The 18,102-nt window shown below is 33.2% G+C and overlaps 2 protein-coding genes across 3 annotated transcripts in view; one reads left to right on the forward strand and one right to left on the reverse strand.

Moving 5' to 3' along the window:
- Positions 1-469: 469 nt before the first annotated feature.
- Positions 470-8,855, reverse strand: LOC119190506 (oocyte zinc finger protein XlCOF6-like). Of its 2 annotated transcripts, none has more exons than XM_037442530.1 (8): positions 8,440-8,855; positions 7,772-7,906; positions 6,639-7,236; positions 6,452-6,556; positions 6,098-6,230; positions 5,323-5,550; positions 2,025-2,145; positions 470-976 (listed from the first exon to the last, which is right to left on the reverse strand). In XM_037442530.1, exons 1-8 carry the CDS (start codon positions 8,554-8,556, stop codon positions 485-487), a joined length of 1,929 nt encoding a protein of 642 aa, XP_037298427.1. In that variant the 5' UTR covers positions 8,557-8,855; the 3' UTR covers positions 470-484. The 2 variants fall into 2 exon arrangements, with proteins under 2 accessions (XP_037298427.1, XP_037298428.1); XM_037442531.1 differs by having other exon boundaries at positions 2,025-2,133; positions 8,440-8,852.
- Positions 8,856-16,634: 7,779 nt separating this feature from the next.
- The window catches only part of LOC119190484, a gene marked incomplete in the record, with an annotated part of 134,246 nt that continues 132,778 nt past the window's right edge, over positions 16,635-18,102 (forward strand). Inside the window, 1 exon segment of the mRNA XM_037442464.1 lies at positions 16,635-16,701.

Here is an 18,102-nt window from a genome sequence, read left to right on the forward strand (position 1 = left end):
GTAAAAACGCGGTGCGCTGCGCTTCGCGATATTGGTGTCTTGAAGCTTGATGGGTTCAATTTAACGAATAGAAAAAAAGCTTGCATATAAAACAAAGAATTTGCTAATTTCAGCCACATTTGTATTTATTACAGATCATAAAAATTGTCGCTAGTAATGTTTAGCAGTTAATGGTTTGACAGCGTTCAGCTACTTTTGTAGTTCAATTATGACAAGTTGTTTTGTTTTTAAATTAATCAGCAACTTATGGTAAATGATAATGATTAGGAAATATTGGAAACAAATTATGTTCAACGACTTCTGTTGCTGACTGTACATTGTAAAAAATTAAATAAAGGTTGTTTGTCTACAGAGTAGAGATAAAAAACTACCAAATTATATTCATAACTTAAAATTCCAATGCTCGCCCTTACTCACGATCTAAACAAGGGACCATCTACCTATCTCCACAAGGCAGAAAAACACACAATGAAACTATAATAATTCATTTATTCGCACTTTTGTCAACTTTGCCGACTTCACACCCTTTATGGCAAAAAGCACTGTGTTTCAACATTTGCTTCTTAGAATGGAACGTTCTGTCACAGTGCGGACATTTGTGTGGGCGTATACCTGTGTGCACACTCGCATGCCTTCTCAGCTCTCGTGCAGTAGTAAAACATTTGCTACACAGATCACACTCAAAAGGTTTGGAGCCAGTGTGTTTCTGCATATGCACTTTCAGTTGCCCCTTCGCTTTGTATCTAGAACCGCAAATTTCACAACAATGTGGTCTTTCCTCAGAATGCCAAAACCTATGACTCCGAAGCAAATGTGGTGATGCAAAACATTTGCCACAAAATTCACATTTTAACGAGTTTTTCGTTCCCAACTGTCGCTTTCTGTGCATTTTCAATGTGTACAGGTTTTTGAACATCTTATTGCAGTGTGTACAATTCAGTGGTTGTTCTTTCACGTGCACCGTTCTCATGTGAAACTGCAAGATACATTACCATTAACAAAGTTTCGAGTCTGGTCTTTTGCGAATAAGTCAATACATTCTAACTGTTTAATCATAGTAATATTAAAAAATGCGAAAATTTGTGAGAATGGTAATATGTTTTTTCCTCTTTCACGAAATACCTAACTACTGCACGGATTTAAATGAAACTTTACAGTAATATTGGTTATACATCAGAATAACACATAGGCTACAATTTATAATGATTTTGTGTAACTTGGTCATAATATAACGGTACATATTAAGTCGGAAAAAAAATATCCCGGAAAACTCCTTCACGCGGGCGAAGCCGCGAGCAAAAGCTAGTTCGTATATATCTCATAATTGATCGTAGACATAGAGTAATTATAATAAAGTTTCATCGCAATGCTCGTGTATCACACACTACTGTGGATGGTTTAGTTCAGGGATCGATGAACACAGTTGAATTGTTTATTAATAAATCATTACCAATCGTTTTTTTTTTTACCTCAACAGCTTCATCACTCACAGTAAGTATATCATAATTTACTAATTTACCGGCGAACCGTTACGGCTGATAACATTTATAAATCACCCAAGGATACTATACGAAATCATCTGCTACGAGCCGCCGCATATGAAGATAATCAGAATTTTACAAGTTGTCCACTTTTGGATGTTTGACCTTTAGTAGTTAGTACGTCTCTATTGAGGGCGTAGTTCAGTTGCTAGCACGGAATGTTTATTCAAGTAGACTTCGAATATCAGAAACAAAAATTTAGCCCGAGTACCAATAAGTATTCGAATTTTCACTATCGCTATAATCTATATAGACCATTTTATACTTTTAAATTTATGATTGTGATCAAAAATCAACTTTATACATAATATATTTAAAAATACAATTCATTCGTATAAAATATATAAAAGCGAATAAAATCGAAATACCCATTAACGCTTTTACAATAATTGAAAGACCCGTCAATACTACAGAATAATTCAGACCTAAATAGCATTGAAACATCGTAACGCTTGAACGGGACGAATCGATGACCAAACTTACCAATAAATTGTTGTGGCGTTTAAATCCTTTACCGCATTCGTCGCAAATAAAATTATTTATTTCCTTGTGATTTCTTAAATGTTCAATGATTCGGCTTCGTTTGAAGAATCTGAAAATTAATCTGATTATCTTTAATTTGGAAGTGTATTCAGTTCATCTGCTGCAATTTAAACTGCACCTCAATTGAAAGTTTTATGTGAAAAAGATACAATTTATAGCTTATTCTATCAGCCAGTTTTAGACATGTAAGCATATCTCCCAATTGAAATAATTATTTTTAGGTCCACAGATAGCCCAGCCTAGCCAAACTATCTTTTCGGCGCATTATCTATGCATTATATACTATTACCTTTATTCATAGACGTTTTTTATTTAAGGAAGGAGTAAAGCTGTGATAACAAGTCTGTTTGTCAGTGCTGTGACATAGGGCCGTTGTGATTGGCTAATATTGTTGTATCTCAATATAGCCAATCACAACGGCCCTATGTCTATTCCTCAGTGCCGTTGGGCACCAAGAAACAGACTTGTTATCACAGCATTTCTCCGTCCTTAGATAAAAAAACGTCTATGAATAAGAGGGTATAAGTATTATTGTTCGCCAGCCCCGGATCTATGGGAGGGTAAGTCGGGGCCCATGCCCCGGGCGGCGAATTCAGAGGGCGGCAAATCCAAACTTGGCAGACGAATACACGACTTATATTTAACGCAACTTTGACTACTAAGACATCCAGAACATTACACACATAAACATCCAAGTATATTTCAATGCATTGAATCGATACTACCACTGATAAATGACCGATAGTAATTATATTTCTGGAATCAGCTGATGTTACACACCTTTAACGATTTTGTTTGCACCGCACATGTTCCAGTTCGATAGGGTTGTTGCTTCCCTAGCTTGGTATGGTTTACGATCAGTGAAATTGCCAGACGCATAAATCCTCCCCCCGTCCATTATCTGACTTGACTTATTTGCCAAAACAGGATAAAGAATATTTTAAAATTGCAATGGCCTTACAATCGTTTAATTATTTCTATTAAAGATCAATTTCAATACCGAGTACCGCCACTCAGTATTCATAATATTATGAATCAGTCATTTATTTTTGTTCTGACTTGCCACATATGCAATATGATCGGCTACAAAATTAATAAACGTATCATTGCTCTACCCTCTAGAATTTCCCAAAAAACGCGACTCGTAAGTCGATATGGTTTAATTTTGATGTTTGTATTGATCAAGAGACCTATGCATTAATCACGTGTTAGTCCCTCAACCAACCCCAATAAAACAACACGGGGTCATGTCGTGTTTTTTGCTACATTCCAAGTACTGGTATTGATTTGTTTATGGACGTTTTTCATTTATCATCAGATGACCTTCTAACGAAACGATACGATCCCGAACAAAAATATAAAAGGTACTGGTAGTTATGAATCTAATCTCACAACGCTTAAATCATAACTATCGGCGTCACTCTTACAACCTCCTTTCTATAAAACTGGATCGATACGTTTAGTAAATATGACCTTTCTTAGTATATAACTTAAGGCAGGAAAGAACAAAGCTGTAAAGCTCCTAAAATTTAATTGCTAAGGTCGCTTTTTATTTCCTTGGTAATAGATACGCGATAAATATGATTTATAAGCGTGGCGCTCGACAGGCGAATGAAGTAAAACAATCATGATAAACTATGAAATAAAGGCGTCAACTACATAAATACGCCTATCTCAGTAGACTCGTATTTTCTAACAATTAGATCTGAACATACGAATGGGAACACGCCTTTATTGGCAAGTTGTCTTTTCTAGTCGTTTCTCTTTGCTTTTATAAACAGTCGCGAAAAAAATATATATAAAGACAAGCTAAATTCTAAAGTAATCCATTTTTAAACTCACAATATATATTATTCGGCACTAAATACTACACATCGTTATAACACAAAAAGTAATATAAACGTTGTTATTTGTATAAATATTACCTATTTCATCTTGTCAAAGCAGTTTATATTTCATAATTAATGTACACAGTGTTTAATGACAAAGTGTCAGTGTAAACCTGCATAGCATTAATTTATTTACCGCTCAATTCGTGACACGATTGAATTGACGTTTATTTTGTAATGAGCTATTTTGCTTGTGGTTGATTAATCAATGTAAATACCAATGGTTATATGACGTACATTTAATCTATCGCAGCCAGTACTAGAATATCGAATTTGGTCAAATATTAAATTTGAATGTTATAGTACTTAAAATGTCTCATGAAGAAAAAAATGTAGCCAATAAATTTTTGGAACAAATTAAATTTACATTATCATGCATATAAATGACAATATCCCATCAAGAAATTCAGAAAGCTATAGAAAATCATTCTACTTTCAAATAAGTACCATTATTTTTAAATTTCACATTTCTTCAAACCAAAGAATTATTTCACAAATAACTAATACAATAACCGAAACTGCGATACAGCACGTTACAATAGCAACAAATTAATTTGCTTCAATAATTTTTTTCTACATTATTAATACACTACATCGATTTTCCACACAATAGGTTTGTATTACTTAGCATCGAAATTTATAGAAATAACTAACATAATATCTTAGTTATATTATAATATAGTTTTAAATTGTCTACCCTTGCTCGAATTTATCGCACAAACGTATGGAACGTGGCCGTATAACATATGTGCCAGAACTCGTACCTCGACATTATTCCAATGCATGCACAATATAAAGATGGCGGAAGGAACATATATTAATTTTCCCGCCACCACTGCGAGGCGCGACGATAAATCTCAAGTCGCACGACCAGCACCGGCTTCCATAATAAAAGTATCGTAAAACTAACATTAGGCTAGAAGATGTGTTTTAGTTTCAAGAGAACTGATACATCATTTATAAAGGTCGATGGGAATAGAAGCGTCTATGACATTGTTTACAATGACGCATGATACTGCATTTTAATCATCCTTTAATATAATTAATTCCCATTTCTACGCTAACCCTGAAGTCGAGCTTTGATGAAATGATGAATTTCGAATTACCCTTTTTTATTATTATTAAGAATTGTTATATTTATACTTCGTTTTGCATGACCAGAATTTTTCTAAAAAATCTAATGGATCACGTCATGATTACCAACACCCCCCCCCCCCCGCCCCCATTTCCCACTCCAGAAATATGACAAAGAGAAATTCGTGTATTCGTCCCACTGCACAATATGCAAGTCCTTCAACCCTATTCCTACGCCATAAAGATCATAATCAAAAACTATAAACATAACTTACCTCAATCCACAGACGTCGCATACATACTTCCTCCCTGCATGTGTACGTACATGCGATTCGAAAGTTTTGTACAGGGAAAATTCAATATCACATTTAGAACAATAGCCGCCATTTTTGTTTAAGTGCGCTGACCTGTAGTGAAATTGCATGGACAGTCTTGATACAAAAGTTTTTTTGCATGCAGGACAAGACTTTTTCACTTTAAGTGCCTCTGAGTTGTGAGATATCCTAAAATTGAAATATTTTTGTGAAAGCGCACTCATTCACATCTATAACATTAAGGACTATCTATAATTTCTTCAATAATTTCTCATGTTTACGGGAATGTTAGACATTACAATAAAACTATTTGTTGGATTTTATCGCATTTTTTTATATTATAATTTTCTTCTGACGTTTCAGACTTTGCAGCCTTCATGGTCACAGGGGGACTTTGTAGACTGGTGGGGCTGAGATGTTGGTTGTCCAAAAAGTCTAAATTACTACATTTACCTCCATTTTACAATTATACAAATAACTTACAAAAATACTTTTCGGCCGACCGAGACCTAAGTTCCCCCGTGTAGGCTGCAAATTATTCGAAACGTCGGTAGAAAATTATAAAATATAAAATCGCGATAAAAATCCGAAAAATAGTTTTATTTCAATGTAAGACTCCTAGATATCCCAAATTATCGTACAGCAAATTATTCGAAACTCCAACCTTATTCTCAGATAATAATAGTTTCATTCATAAATACATATACTTAATTAAGTTAGTTATATATTTTTTTACCTGTGTGCTACCATATCCGCAAAATCTCTGCCTACAAATTCGCACATTTGACATCGCAAATCATTCCTAGAACAGTGCTCCTCAAAATGTCGACTGACTAGTTGCTCAGATTTGGATGTAAATCTACAAAGGCCTAAAACAAATTAATAATTCAAACATATAGTAGGGCAAGCTTGAAAGAATAGGTATTAATAAATATTAATAAGAATAGGTATTAATATATAAACTACACTTTAAAATTAATTTTATAACTGTTGAAGTTTATAAGTGGTCATTTTATTTCAAAATTATACAAATTTTAAACTTACAATATTTTTCAAATTTTATTTACACACTGAATCATCACAAACTTACCACACAGGTGTTCTTGTGTCTTTTTGTTGTTTCTACGGATTTCCTTTTTTTCATCTTTGGTTTTGCCACAGAGTGTCATGTGCATTTTAAGCCATCCCTCCCTTCCTACAAAAATATACTTAAGAACATTATGTTTATAAATAGTATATATTTAAACTGTGTTAAAATTCCAAATTGTGGACCTTACCATAAACTTTATTACATTTCTGGCATTTCAGTATACCCTTTATGGTGTCATTATTTATTTTAAAGTTATCATTGTGCCCCAAACTATTGTCATCAGTTGTCTCAAGTCTATTATTAACATTACCAGAATCATTATCTAAACCATCATCAGATCCACATTTATGACCACTATCAAGCAAATCTTTTTCAATGTTATCCTTGTGTTCTAAATCATTTTCATTGATTGCTTGAAGTTTATCATTATATTTACTAAAATTATTATCTAATGCATCATCAGATTCATATTTGCAATCATCAATCAAACGTTTTTTAATGGTATCCTTGTCTTTGTGATCATTGTCATAAGTTATTTGAAGTCTATCATGGAAATTAACTGAATCATTATCTAAAGTATCATCAGATCTATACTCATAGTCTTCATCTAGAAATTTTATTGTTTCAATTTCAATATTTTTGTTTCCTTCATCTTTAATTTTAATATCATGAGCACCAATTTCACTCTTTTTTTCATGAAAGATATCATTAATATTTTGAATGTCTAGAAGTTTATTTTTCATGATCATTTCAACTTCTGTTGTATAATTCTGAATTAAACGTTTCTATAAAGATATACATAAATTATTACAAATATTGTTGACAAGTATCAAGCACTAAATTGTAACTCTTGATACTGCAAGTTCTATAATTGGATTTATTCAGATAAATATTATTAAAATTTTATAAAACACCATACAAAAAGTTTTATAAATGACAAGTTCTAGGTTAGACATAAGCATTGACTAATAAGAAATCAGTAATCTTCATACAAATGCTATTTATTTCAATACTAGCATATTATATTCATAGTGTCCATATGAAAATCCTTCCATGGAATAAAAGTTACATTTTGTAGTTTTTTGGATAAAAGCCCACATTTTTATTCAGCATCTATTTGCAACTAAAATTTAATCCTTTCAAAGCACCCTCAACTTCTCAGGATTTACAGATTCACATATTATTATTATTTATTTTATCCATCACAGTTACTTGTAGAATTAAGTATTTTCAGACTAAGAATATGTCCTAATATCTAGCTTAATAAAATACTTAGTCTCTGTTCATTATATATATTACATATACAGAATTACAACTCACCAGGTAGTTATCCTCAGATGTGACAGATTTCCACAACGCATCAGTCGCAAGACATTTCTTCTTAAACTTGGCAAAACTCCTAATGACATCTGAACATTTTCTGCATATAGTCTGTGGTTCTTCTTGAACTTTTACCTGATAAATAAAGATTTTGTGGTTTTTAATGTCCATATCATATAACATAAATAACTAATTAAAAGTAGGTAAGTAATTCTCTGAGCAGGTATTTATAAGATACTTGCATCACCTTTATTAGGTGACAGGTCTCATAATTCTGTGACACTGGATATTTTTTCACTGAGTAGACAAACAAGCCAACACTGTGCTTCACAGTAAGATGCATTTGTTCCCCATATACTATTAGAAATGCCAGGGGCACAGCCAAGCTGCTCCCTACCGGCTACCGGTACCATGTAAGCAAAATTGTGCCAATACTGTTGTGTTGCAATTTGAAAAATATTCTAATCAGTGTAATTAGGATGTAGAAACAAACGCATGCTGCTTAGTAGATTGCAATTGAATGTGTTGGTTGTGCTGCTATTGTTTATGAGAAGCAGTATGTATATTTTACTTGTAATAAAAAAAAAATAAGAGCTTGGTTATGAAAACGAATCCAAAGTAGGTACTCAGTTAAATAGCATTTTTTAAGTAAATTATAACACACTTACGTGAATGCCAAAACAATATTCTAAAAGTTCCAGCCAATTTTCGCCATTTAACAATGCGTTGTATTCATTTTCGGAATTAAGACAAGTACGGCAGGCGCGTATTTTACACTTAAACATTGGTATAACTGTCTCCTGTACGATTTGAATAAATTGGAATACACTTGTAGTGTATATAATTGATAGTTTTAGGATACAAATTTTATATAGTTATTCTACAAAGCATCCACCATATTTTATAAAGTTTCTCTTTATAAAGTTACTGTGGTGTCCTAAAATGATTTGTTTTTTCTAAATATTTTGAATTACAACTTGAATACTTCTGGCTTGTGTCAACTGTCAACTGTCATTGTGTCGATGACAGTATGAATGTCAAAAATCTCGAAAAAAGTTTATTCCTATACTACAGATTTAATATTTTAAGCACAAACGCTAGATGGATCGTTCCTACTTCGCACTTCTGTTACTTCATACATATTATTATTTGTAGCCGCCGTGGTAGGAAAAAATGTATCCACCCGCATAATGATATCCGACACTCGGTGCTCCCACGAGATCTATTCACAGAACAATAATTAAAGTTAGGTAGTAACACCCATTAAAGAGACCCATATTTTTTTATTTAATGGCTATACCTTCTGGTATAATGTTATAGCCATGGCTATATTGGTAATGGCTATAATATTATACCAGTTTCTTATATGATTAAATGTACATACATGTAAACGTGTACATTTCATCATATAAGAAACTATAAATTATAATTATGTCACATTGCGGGATCCAGACAATTTGCTATCTTATTTCGAAGTAATAAATAAATAAATAATAATAATACATCCTATTTCTTTCCTATGACATTGTTGTTTTTATTATATGCTGTGTATCCTTCGTTGGAGGTCCTTAAGTAAATAAATAAATAATAATTAATAATATTTCGAATGATAATAATTATGCCACTTACCTGCCATCAAGTGCAGAAGCCATTTTACGGTGTCTATCTACCTATATAAAACAATGGGAAAAAATAAACGTTGCTGTTTTTCTTTCGAGTGCCTAAATCATTCACCCGAAAATACGGTGTGTCTGTATAAGCCGGTCTTGCCAGGCTAACTAACGTACCTATAGTCATGTTAATAAAAAAAATGCCTTTTTTAACTTTATTAAAAACCATTCAAATATTTTTTTATTACAATTTACCCACCGGATATCCTCCACTAGATTTATTGTACCTACCAGGAGTAAAATAGTAAAATCTTTACTCACGATCGCTGCATAAAATGGTCCTACTTGAAAATTAGGTATCTAAGTATTAATAATTTAGACTTGTAAAACGTAACTTATGAGTGATATTATGGCCTTTCTCACCGCGAAGCTATGTATGGTGGCTCACGTCAGCTCGGCTACACGCCATCGTATCAACGATGACGTGTGACCGTGTCGACGAAGGCGTGTAGCCGTGTCAATGATGCAAGAAAAATATGGAAAACTTGATTGATACCAATATTTTTCTGAAAGTTACTACCAAAGCAGCTTTTTTCCTTGCAAAACATAGGTCGGTAAACATTTGCCCAAATTATTTAATAATACGAGAAAAAAGGTTAGGTAGATAGCATACACGAACAAAGATATTTTTTTGTAATAATTATACTTAGGTATTTATTACCTATTACCATCACTTTTTATAAAATTATTTGCATATCTACCCTATAATTAACTCGGGAATTTAGTTTGTAGGTCGTCTTTATAATAGTTGACATGAATCCTTGGTCCATTATTAAATAATGTAAACCAAGGTCTTAATCAAAGGAAGTAGGCTTCTGCGAATTCTAAATATTGCTACAATATTTCAGAATTCAGAGACGTAGGTAATTGCAGCTGTCTGTCATGCAACAAAAGGTGGATTTATATTCATCTGAAATGGTCTTTGTAACGGTACACTATATAATGTTAATCCACGAATTCAAAGAGGAAGATGCGATATTCAGTTCACGTAGCGCCCCGTGCGTCTGTCGTACGTGCCTCTGCTCAACGTAACTATAGATATTTCTGTCATAAAATACTTTAATATCAGATGCTAATACCCGAATATGACTTTACCAGCTTTTGAAAGACAATCGTTTATTTAATAACTATGATATTATAAAATACTGCTTCGGTAGTGTAACTGTGTTGCGGTACGAGTTACGATGGTCGTGTGTAAGTCTAAACTTCGAACCCCGGATTGGATAGTGATATAAGGTTTACCTGCTTAATATTAGCCGGGAGTCTGGTGTTATGTTCGGTAAATGGGAACAAGTCCACCCTCTAATACATGGGACCTAACATAGCTGGCGAAATGTAAGTGCGATGATACACCTGCATATCCCTGAAAAAGGTGTAATGTTATCAATGTACGTAATATTACACAAGGTTAGATTATAGTGCACAATAACGTAATAATGTATCAATTGTTATATGTCAACATTGCGATGGAGAACCTATTATGGTCTCGCTAGATTTAAAATCTAACTTTATATGAGTGTTAGCGGTTGACTGAAGTTTTCGGGACCAAAAAAATATTTTTAGGTAAACGTACCTAGGTATTTCTTTTTTCTTAGGTAATTTTCTAGATATAAAATTGATTCTAAGACAAAATAAAGCATATTAACGAGTAGGTATGTATTGCGTATGATCTGTTAAGCCACAAATGTCCTGAACTGGCTATTGGACAGCGTGATCTCAGTCCATATTAACTTTAAGCAAGCATGACGAATCAAATCATTTCAAGATTTTTTGGGAAATAGATTTAAAAAAAATCATGAAGCGAGGATCAACAAAATTTTACGCAAATTTCCTGAACGATAGAGTCATTAAACCGGTACTTCTGTCATACGTTGTAGCCTGTAGCCACCTTTGTTTTGAATAATTATAATGAACCAACACGCAAAATAAAGACACCAATGGCTTGGTATTGTGGTTTATAGTCCATCTGACCTATTCCATAAATCTGTTACGCTTTAGAATATTCTAATTGCTACCAATAGCCTTCAGAAATAACAATACCTAATTGATACGTCGGTATTTGCCTATAGTTTCTTATAACAGTGAATCTATCATCAAGTTTAATTGTAGTTATTTTGTCTAAACAGAAACGGAAATAAATGATCGGGTGTACGACAATGCCGGCAGCGAGAAACAATCACCTGACAGATATTGATGTTTTTTGAATTCACTGCGCGCTTTGTTTGTGGTTACAATGTCGTTTTAAAGGTGATGAAATTGATGATATACCTATAAAATTTATTCAATTTTACAAGACAACACATGTTTTGGCTCCTTTTTATAACTATTACAGCCGTGTATTTTCCCGCAAAAAAAAACTAATCCGAAATAAAAATTCGGCGAATTACTTTTTCATGATAAAGAGTACCATATGTCCAAGATATGCTTTAACTATTTATTAAATTTCAGCCCAAATCAGTTCAGAGATTTTTGCGGTTACTTCTGAAAAATCTAATGTAGAAACAAACATACATGAACACATGCATTAACTCGCCATATTAGTAGGATAATTAAACTCCACAGCCAAACACTTATTTAAAACCTAAAAAACTGAGACTACACAATACACGTTCCTACACAAAACCTCTCAAATCACGATAAATGAACACCCTACATGTAACCAGAATCCTGTATTTTAGAACAATAATTTACAATAAAACTAGCAGACTTACTATACTTGACATCTAAATCCACGTCGCGCCGGATCCCGGGTCGAACGACACATCATTTTATTCAAATAACTTTTTGATATGACAGCGTGACGCTGAACACGAACCAGCCACACGTGAGTTATTAGTGTAGAAACCAATAAGTATTAGTATCATTTGAGATAGTTATAAGAATATCATTTTTTTTTTCGGTAAATAAGTATTTGTAGAGCTGCGATTATAAATAAATTAAATTTTTGTTTATAACTAAGCCCACAAACATTTTACTTTATTCGATTCACCTACTCTTTATTATAAAGATATGATAAATCGTTTTATATAACTAATAGCAGTTACACACTCGTTATTGTTACTGCATAATTTAAAAACTAAAATATGCTTAGTTACCAGAAATTTTTATACAACTTTTAGTCTTCAGACACCCATGGGTATTCAGAGATGTTTTTGTGCGGAGCTCCAATTAAAGATCTGCGAGCCGGAAACTAAATTGCACCTCATAAAAATAAAAGACAAAAATGGTAGTTATATTTTTAAGAAGGATAATTTAATCTTGATGACTTTTGTGAAGCCCAGTTCGTGACTCGTTTATAATAACGTGGACAGAATACGTATCAACATTTAAAGAATTTTCGCGTCTCCATGCATGTAGATGTCCATGTGATTTCATTCAGTCTTCTAACTTTAATTTCATCCCCTTGTGGATGTCGTATACACATAAATATTTCAATCGCAAAATTTTTAGCAACATTATTTCCTATTTCAAGTCCTTATGGTTGCAGAATGTCGTGTTAAGTTATTGGAATATTCATTTTTAAATAATAAAGTTAGGATGTTAGATTTCTCCCCAAGGGTTAAAAAATCCTTGGGGAGAAATCTAATATTAGAGCAAACTCCCAGCTTTAAATAATGACGCAACGCGTCGTACAAGTGACTAGATATATTTACCATTTACGCACACACCTACCACTAGTTGGCGTCATTTTCGGAGACAGAAAAATTAAAAGTCCTAACACAGAGTTTTTAAATTGTTAAAGAAAGAATCTACCAGGCGCTAAAGCATGGCCAACATTAGGTATAAGAGTAAATAAATTCTATGAATATCTAAATCTTGTCCATCTTAAATGATTTGAGAGATATTTCATCGCCTTTCGTTAACAACTTAAACGAAATCATATTATTCATTTACGTCTCTTTCCCATAAAGGCAGGCAGACACTATAAATAACCATTTTGATCGATTCTAGCACACTCCTAGCGCTTAATCCAGCTTCATTAATCTTCTCATGCATTCCTGCTGGTACTCTAGAGTTCAAAACTTGTTTTAAATATAAAGAATAGATCATATATTTATTTAACATCAATTACAATTAAATAGTTTTATCTGGCAATCATTTTATATTTAGATTTCCTAGCTATTCATCCTTTTAGTTCTATTTTAATAAATATGATTAAATGCTTAATTAAAACGTGAAACAATAAACAGGCAGTTTGTATAACATCTGTTTTCAATTCAAAATGCCAAAACTACACCCATAAAGTTAGAACGAGGTATGAAACAAGTCACTTTTGAAAACCGCACGACATTGTTACTTCAAATTGTGCAACTTCTCTCCTTGGAATAGGCACCCATTAATGAAGAATTTTAGAGGTTGAACCTCGGGTGAAATGGCTGACGGGGCAGTAAATAAAACAACCCCACAACGGCCGACTGGGTTGTCGCAAAGTAATTTCTTTAGCAAAAAGTATTTTAAATTAAAAATGTTAAATTATCACATTTCAGTGCCGTAAGTAATGTGAATATTTATGGTTATGATTCAGCTAAGTAAGCTCAATAGCAGACAATTGTAAGGGAATGCTGTTAGGATTGTAGATAGGAAGAAAATATGTCAGTTGTCAGTTGCGGCCTTTTCTTACTTGATACGCTTGCGGATGGAGTCAGCAGCCGTAAGTGGACTGGGTAGAAGACACCATTCAATAAGGATAAGAACTAGAACCATATTAAGCAAAGAGCATTTAAGTTCAATTTCTCGCGTGGTACGTGCAACTATGATTTACAGATATCACACACACACACACACACATCAGCCTTTATCACCGAAAGGGTAGCCAGAGGAGCAACTAGGGAACCCAGTTTTCGTCTGTGTGTTCCGACTCATAATTTACAGAAAACAATTTTTAACATTTCACAGACACCCGAATGAATAATAAATCGTGGAATACATTGAAATGAGTTTAGCCGCAAAATTTAGGGTATTTAATCCAGTAGACACATGGAACCTGACTAAATAGTGACCAATGTATATTGAAAATCCCGCTATAGTATGCTTTCTGGGACATCGCGATCAGGCATCATTCACTGTACTTCCAAGAAGGCAGGCAGTTGTGCAATAATTCTGGTGATCGCCGGGGATACACTGTCATACTTTATTGCTATTCTATTATATTGACCACACTCTAAAATTTATTTAATTTTAATCTTAGGATATTATACTAAGAATACTAAGAAAAATATGTAACTTTTTGATATATTGTATCAATATGATAAGTATATAAAGTATATAACCAAGCTTAGTTTTATTTAATTTCATCAAGAGATAGTGAGATTACGTACATATTTCGTTATGAAAGACATTTATATTTTCCAGAAATGTATTTAGTATATCGCCGGTTGAAAGGCTAATTGACTTAAGCGTCATTTTTTGTTGAAAAAATTTAACTAGGTTGAAAAAACATAGAAAAAAGTGCTGATTTTAAACATGCATGATGCTTAGTGTCGCAAAAAAAATGTCAAATGAAAAATGCCTTTCAAACATCGATATGTGTATTATTTTGTCGTAAGTAACTAAGTATAATTTGTACCTACTTCCATTGCTTTATCATTTGTACAGGCGAACCTTCGATCTAAAAAGTTTGTCTGCAATATTTTATTTTACGTTGTGGGAAAATAAATGGCGTAAATATTCGTAATTTAATGAAAATGTACGCAAGTAAGTATTCTTTGAATTTTTAGTTTTTCAAATCTTTTGTTACAATTTTTAGAAAGACAAATGGATTACTTTAAATTGATTGTCTGTTTACTTTGTCCGAAAGGAGCTGCGAGGCGTGACAAATTTTTCAGCTTCCATAGAACTTCTGTGATAAATGATTCAAAACTTTTTAGAATTTAACAAATGGACAGGCTATTTTAACATGAAAATGTACAAAAATATTTTACTGGTATTTTAATTAATACTTTGTCAGTAGCATTTTTACCAAAGAGTCATATTAAGTATAATGTACATGACTTGTAAATTATGGTTATGTTAAATGTTTTTCCGTTTTAAGTAGCAAACACCATCTTGGTACTTATTTCTAATACTGTTTATCGAAACGCTGTCTATCTAGATGGGATACTTTTCTGAGAGAACGATACAGCAACAAGACTACCACTAGCTACAATTTATGTTGAAGCTTAACTTGTTGCCCAACTACATGAAAAAGAGAGAATGTAATGTTCCAAGAGAGTATGTAATCGTTATATGGCTCTTATTATTTGAGACTATTTGATGCCTAAAATGTGATGTAATTAAAAGATAATCTATTGTTAGAATATTATTAGTCCTAGGAGGGACGAAACATTTTATACTACACTTAAAATATAAATAAAAGTCGACTGTTAAAAGGTTGTCGCCAACGGAAATTCATATTTTATATTTTAAAATATTTGGCCGTCAATATTTTAGAAAGTCCCCACTTGAATAAAAGGTTGTATAAAAGGTCACGTCCATTTTAACAATAATTTATTCTGGCAATAATATCAAAATATTTACTTATATTAAGTAAAACAATTTCAAAAAAAAAATAAGAACGTCTCTTAAGTCTTGAATTTTAGGGGCAAGAAGATTAAAATAATAAATACTTACGCAGCATTACTGTGATTCTACGAAGTAAATTTATCGTTATTTCCTAAAGAACTTACTACTTGCAAAGATGAATGTGGATTATAATTATAAGATGGCCACACGAGCCATCGTCACCCGAGCAAGATACCGGCGTCATAGCGACCGACACGAGCTTGCCAGCGCGTGTGCTCGCGTATTAGAAACCGCTCGGGTAACGGTCGGCGCGTGCACGCTTGTACGAGTTCACAAAGCGGCATATGTCATGATGCCTGCCTGTGCAGAAAAATAAGCTAGAAAACAAAATGTTTCGCAAAGGTTTGACTAACAGAGTCCTGATAAGAGTCGCGTGCGTCACAGGACAGGTATTTACCGCCCTACTTATTCAAATGCCGCACGCCATGGGGGCGTAGCTACACGCTTATAGATCGTGGGGCAAACGATCAGTGAGTACCGAAGTGTCGGCTCGCGCGGACGCTTCCCGCGCTACCCCTAGCACAAAAGAGAGGCACGTACGCGTCCGATAGTGAAAGAAAAGGACGCAGCACACGTCCGTTTCAACAGGTCGTTATTGTAACTTCCACTAAATGGTGATACCGTGCAATAATTCTTACAGCGTTGTACTTTTTATTATTTGAACTTTTACGAGTTACGCGCTCTACTATATTTCGAAAAAGCGGTGAATCTTTTTTCTTTTATATTAATACTTATGTTCTTAAATTTTGTTTATTTTTTTAAGTTTAGTGAATCAATTCTACGAGAGAAAAGTTTTTCGGATTGTCTAATGCTGTTCGATTTAAGTCATAACAGCGTATAATTATATACGTAAGTGTGCTAACAATAATATTATAAAGAAATAAAATAAAATAATTTTCTCATTTATAAAGTAATAGCAGCACTCAGACATAAAAAAATAAAAGCCGTGTGGGAGTTTGTGAGACAAATATGAAAGAAATAAAACAACGTTATAGCCGGCTGTAATCCCGTGTGGGCAGTTCCAACTGATGATGTGTGGTCACAATTGCCCATAAATATCTATAATGCGAATGTTTTTATACCCCTAATATTAAAGACGTTACACCTCGCGTTTACCCAGAAAATTTTCCTTGCTATTTTCGCGATTACTACGATTTGTTCACGCTTCAAGGAGACCACTCGTTGCGGATTCAGACCATGTCTTGCCCATCGCTCGTCCAAGCATCGGCTGCACACTTCACGACCTATTTGACCCATTTCTGATAGTGGGCTATTTTTAAAAAAGGAACTTTCCAACCATTGCGTCACGTTCACGTGATAGCATCATTTTTCAAAGATATTTCACCATCAATCTATATTTCATGTGATGGTCTTTAAATATCGCTTAATTTCGGGTTTCTTTTCATAAAATATGAGTTTCGTGTACGTGCCAGGAAGTTTTCGATGACCCTGTTTGATAGCCGTTTATGCAACAATAGAATAATTTGTCTCATATTTTTTTTCATCGGATGTTAATGTTAATATTGTATTATCTTATATTTGCGTTTCATACGTCATTTAAATAAATTTTATTATTATTAACCGACTTAAAAAAAGGAAGAGATTCTCAATTCGACTGCATATTTTTTTTCGTGTGTTTGTTACCTCAGAACACTTGATTGGGTGAACCGATTTCGATGATTCTTTTTTTATATGAAAGCTGGTAGTGCTTCCCGTGTGGTCCCATATAAATCTCATTATTGTTGGACCATTGACTTCGGAGAACGATGAGAAAACTCTTAAAATGATGTAGTATACATAATACATACATGATATCTTCCTGCTTTTTACTAACACAAAAAAGCAAAAAATAAAAAAATTATTTTAAAAGTTTATTTTTTATTAGACACCGATTCCAAAACTGGTAAACTGTATATAGATAACGTTTAACTATATTTTGTTGTTTAGTAGTTTGTGAAGGTTTTCTTGACAAAATATCGTGTAACTATAAATAAATATTTTATGCTACGCCATTTCAACACGCCTACGAAAATTGCTACGGTGTAGAAAAAAGAACAGGTTTACTCAGTAATCGGATATCATAGGAGTGTTCTTAACAGA

Source organism: Manduca sexta, chromosome 24, assembly GCF_014839805.1.
Source record: "Manduca sexta isolate Smith_Timp_Sample1 chromosome 24, JHU_Msex_v1.0, whole genome shotgun sequence".
NCBI lineage: Eukaryota > Metazoa > Arthropoda > Insecta > Lepidoptera > Sphingidae > Manduca > Manduca sexta.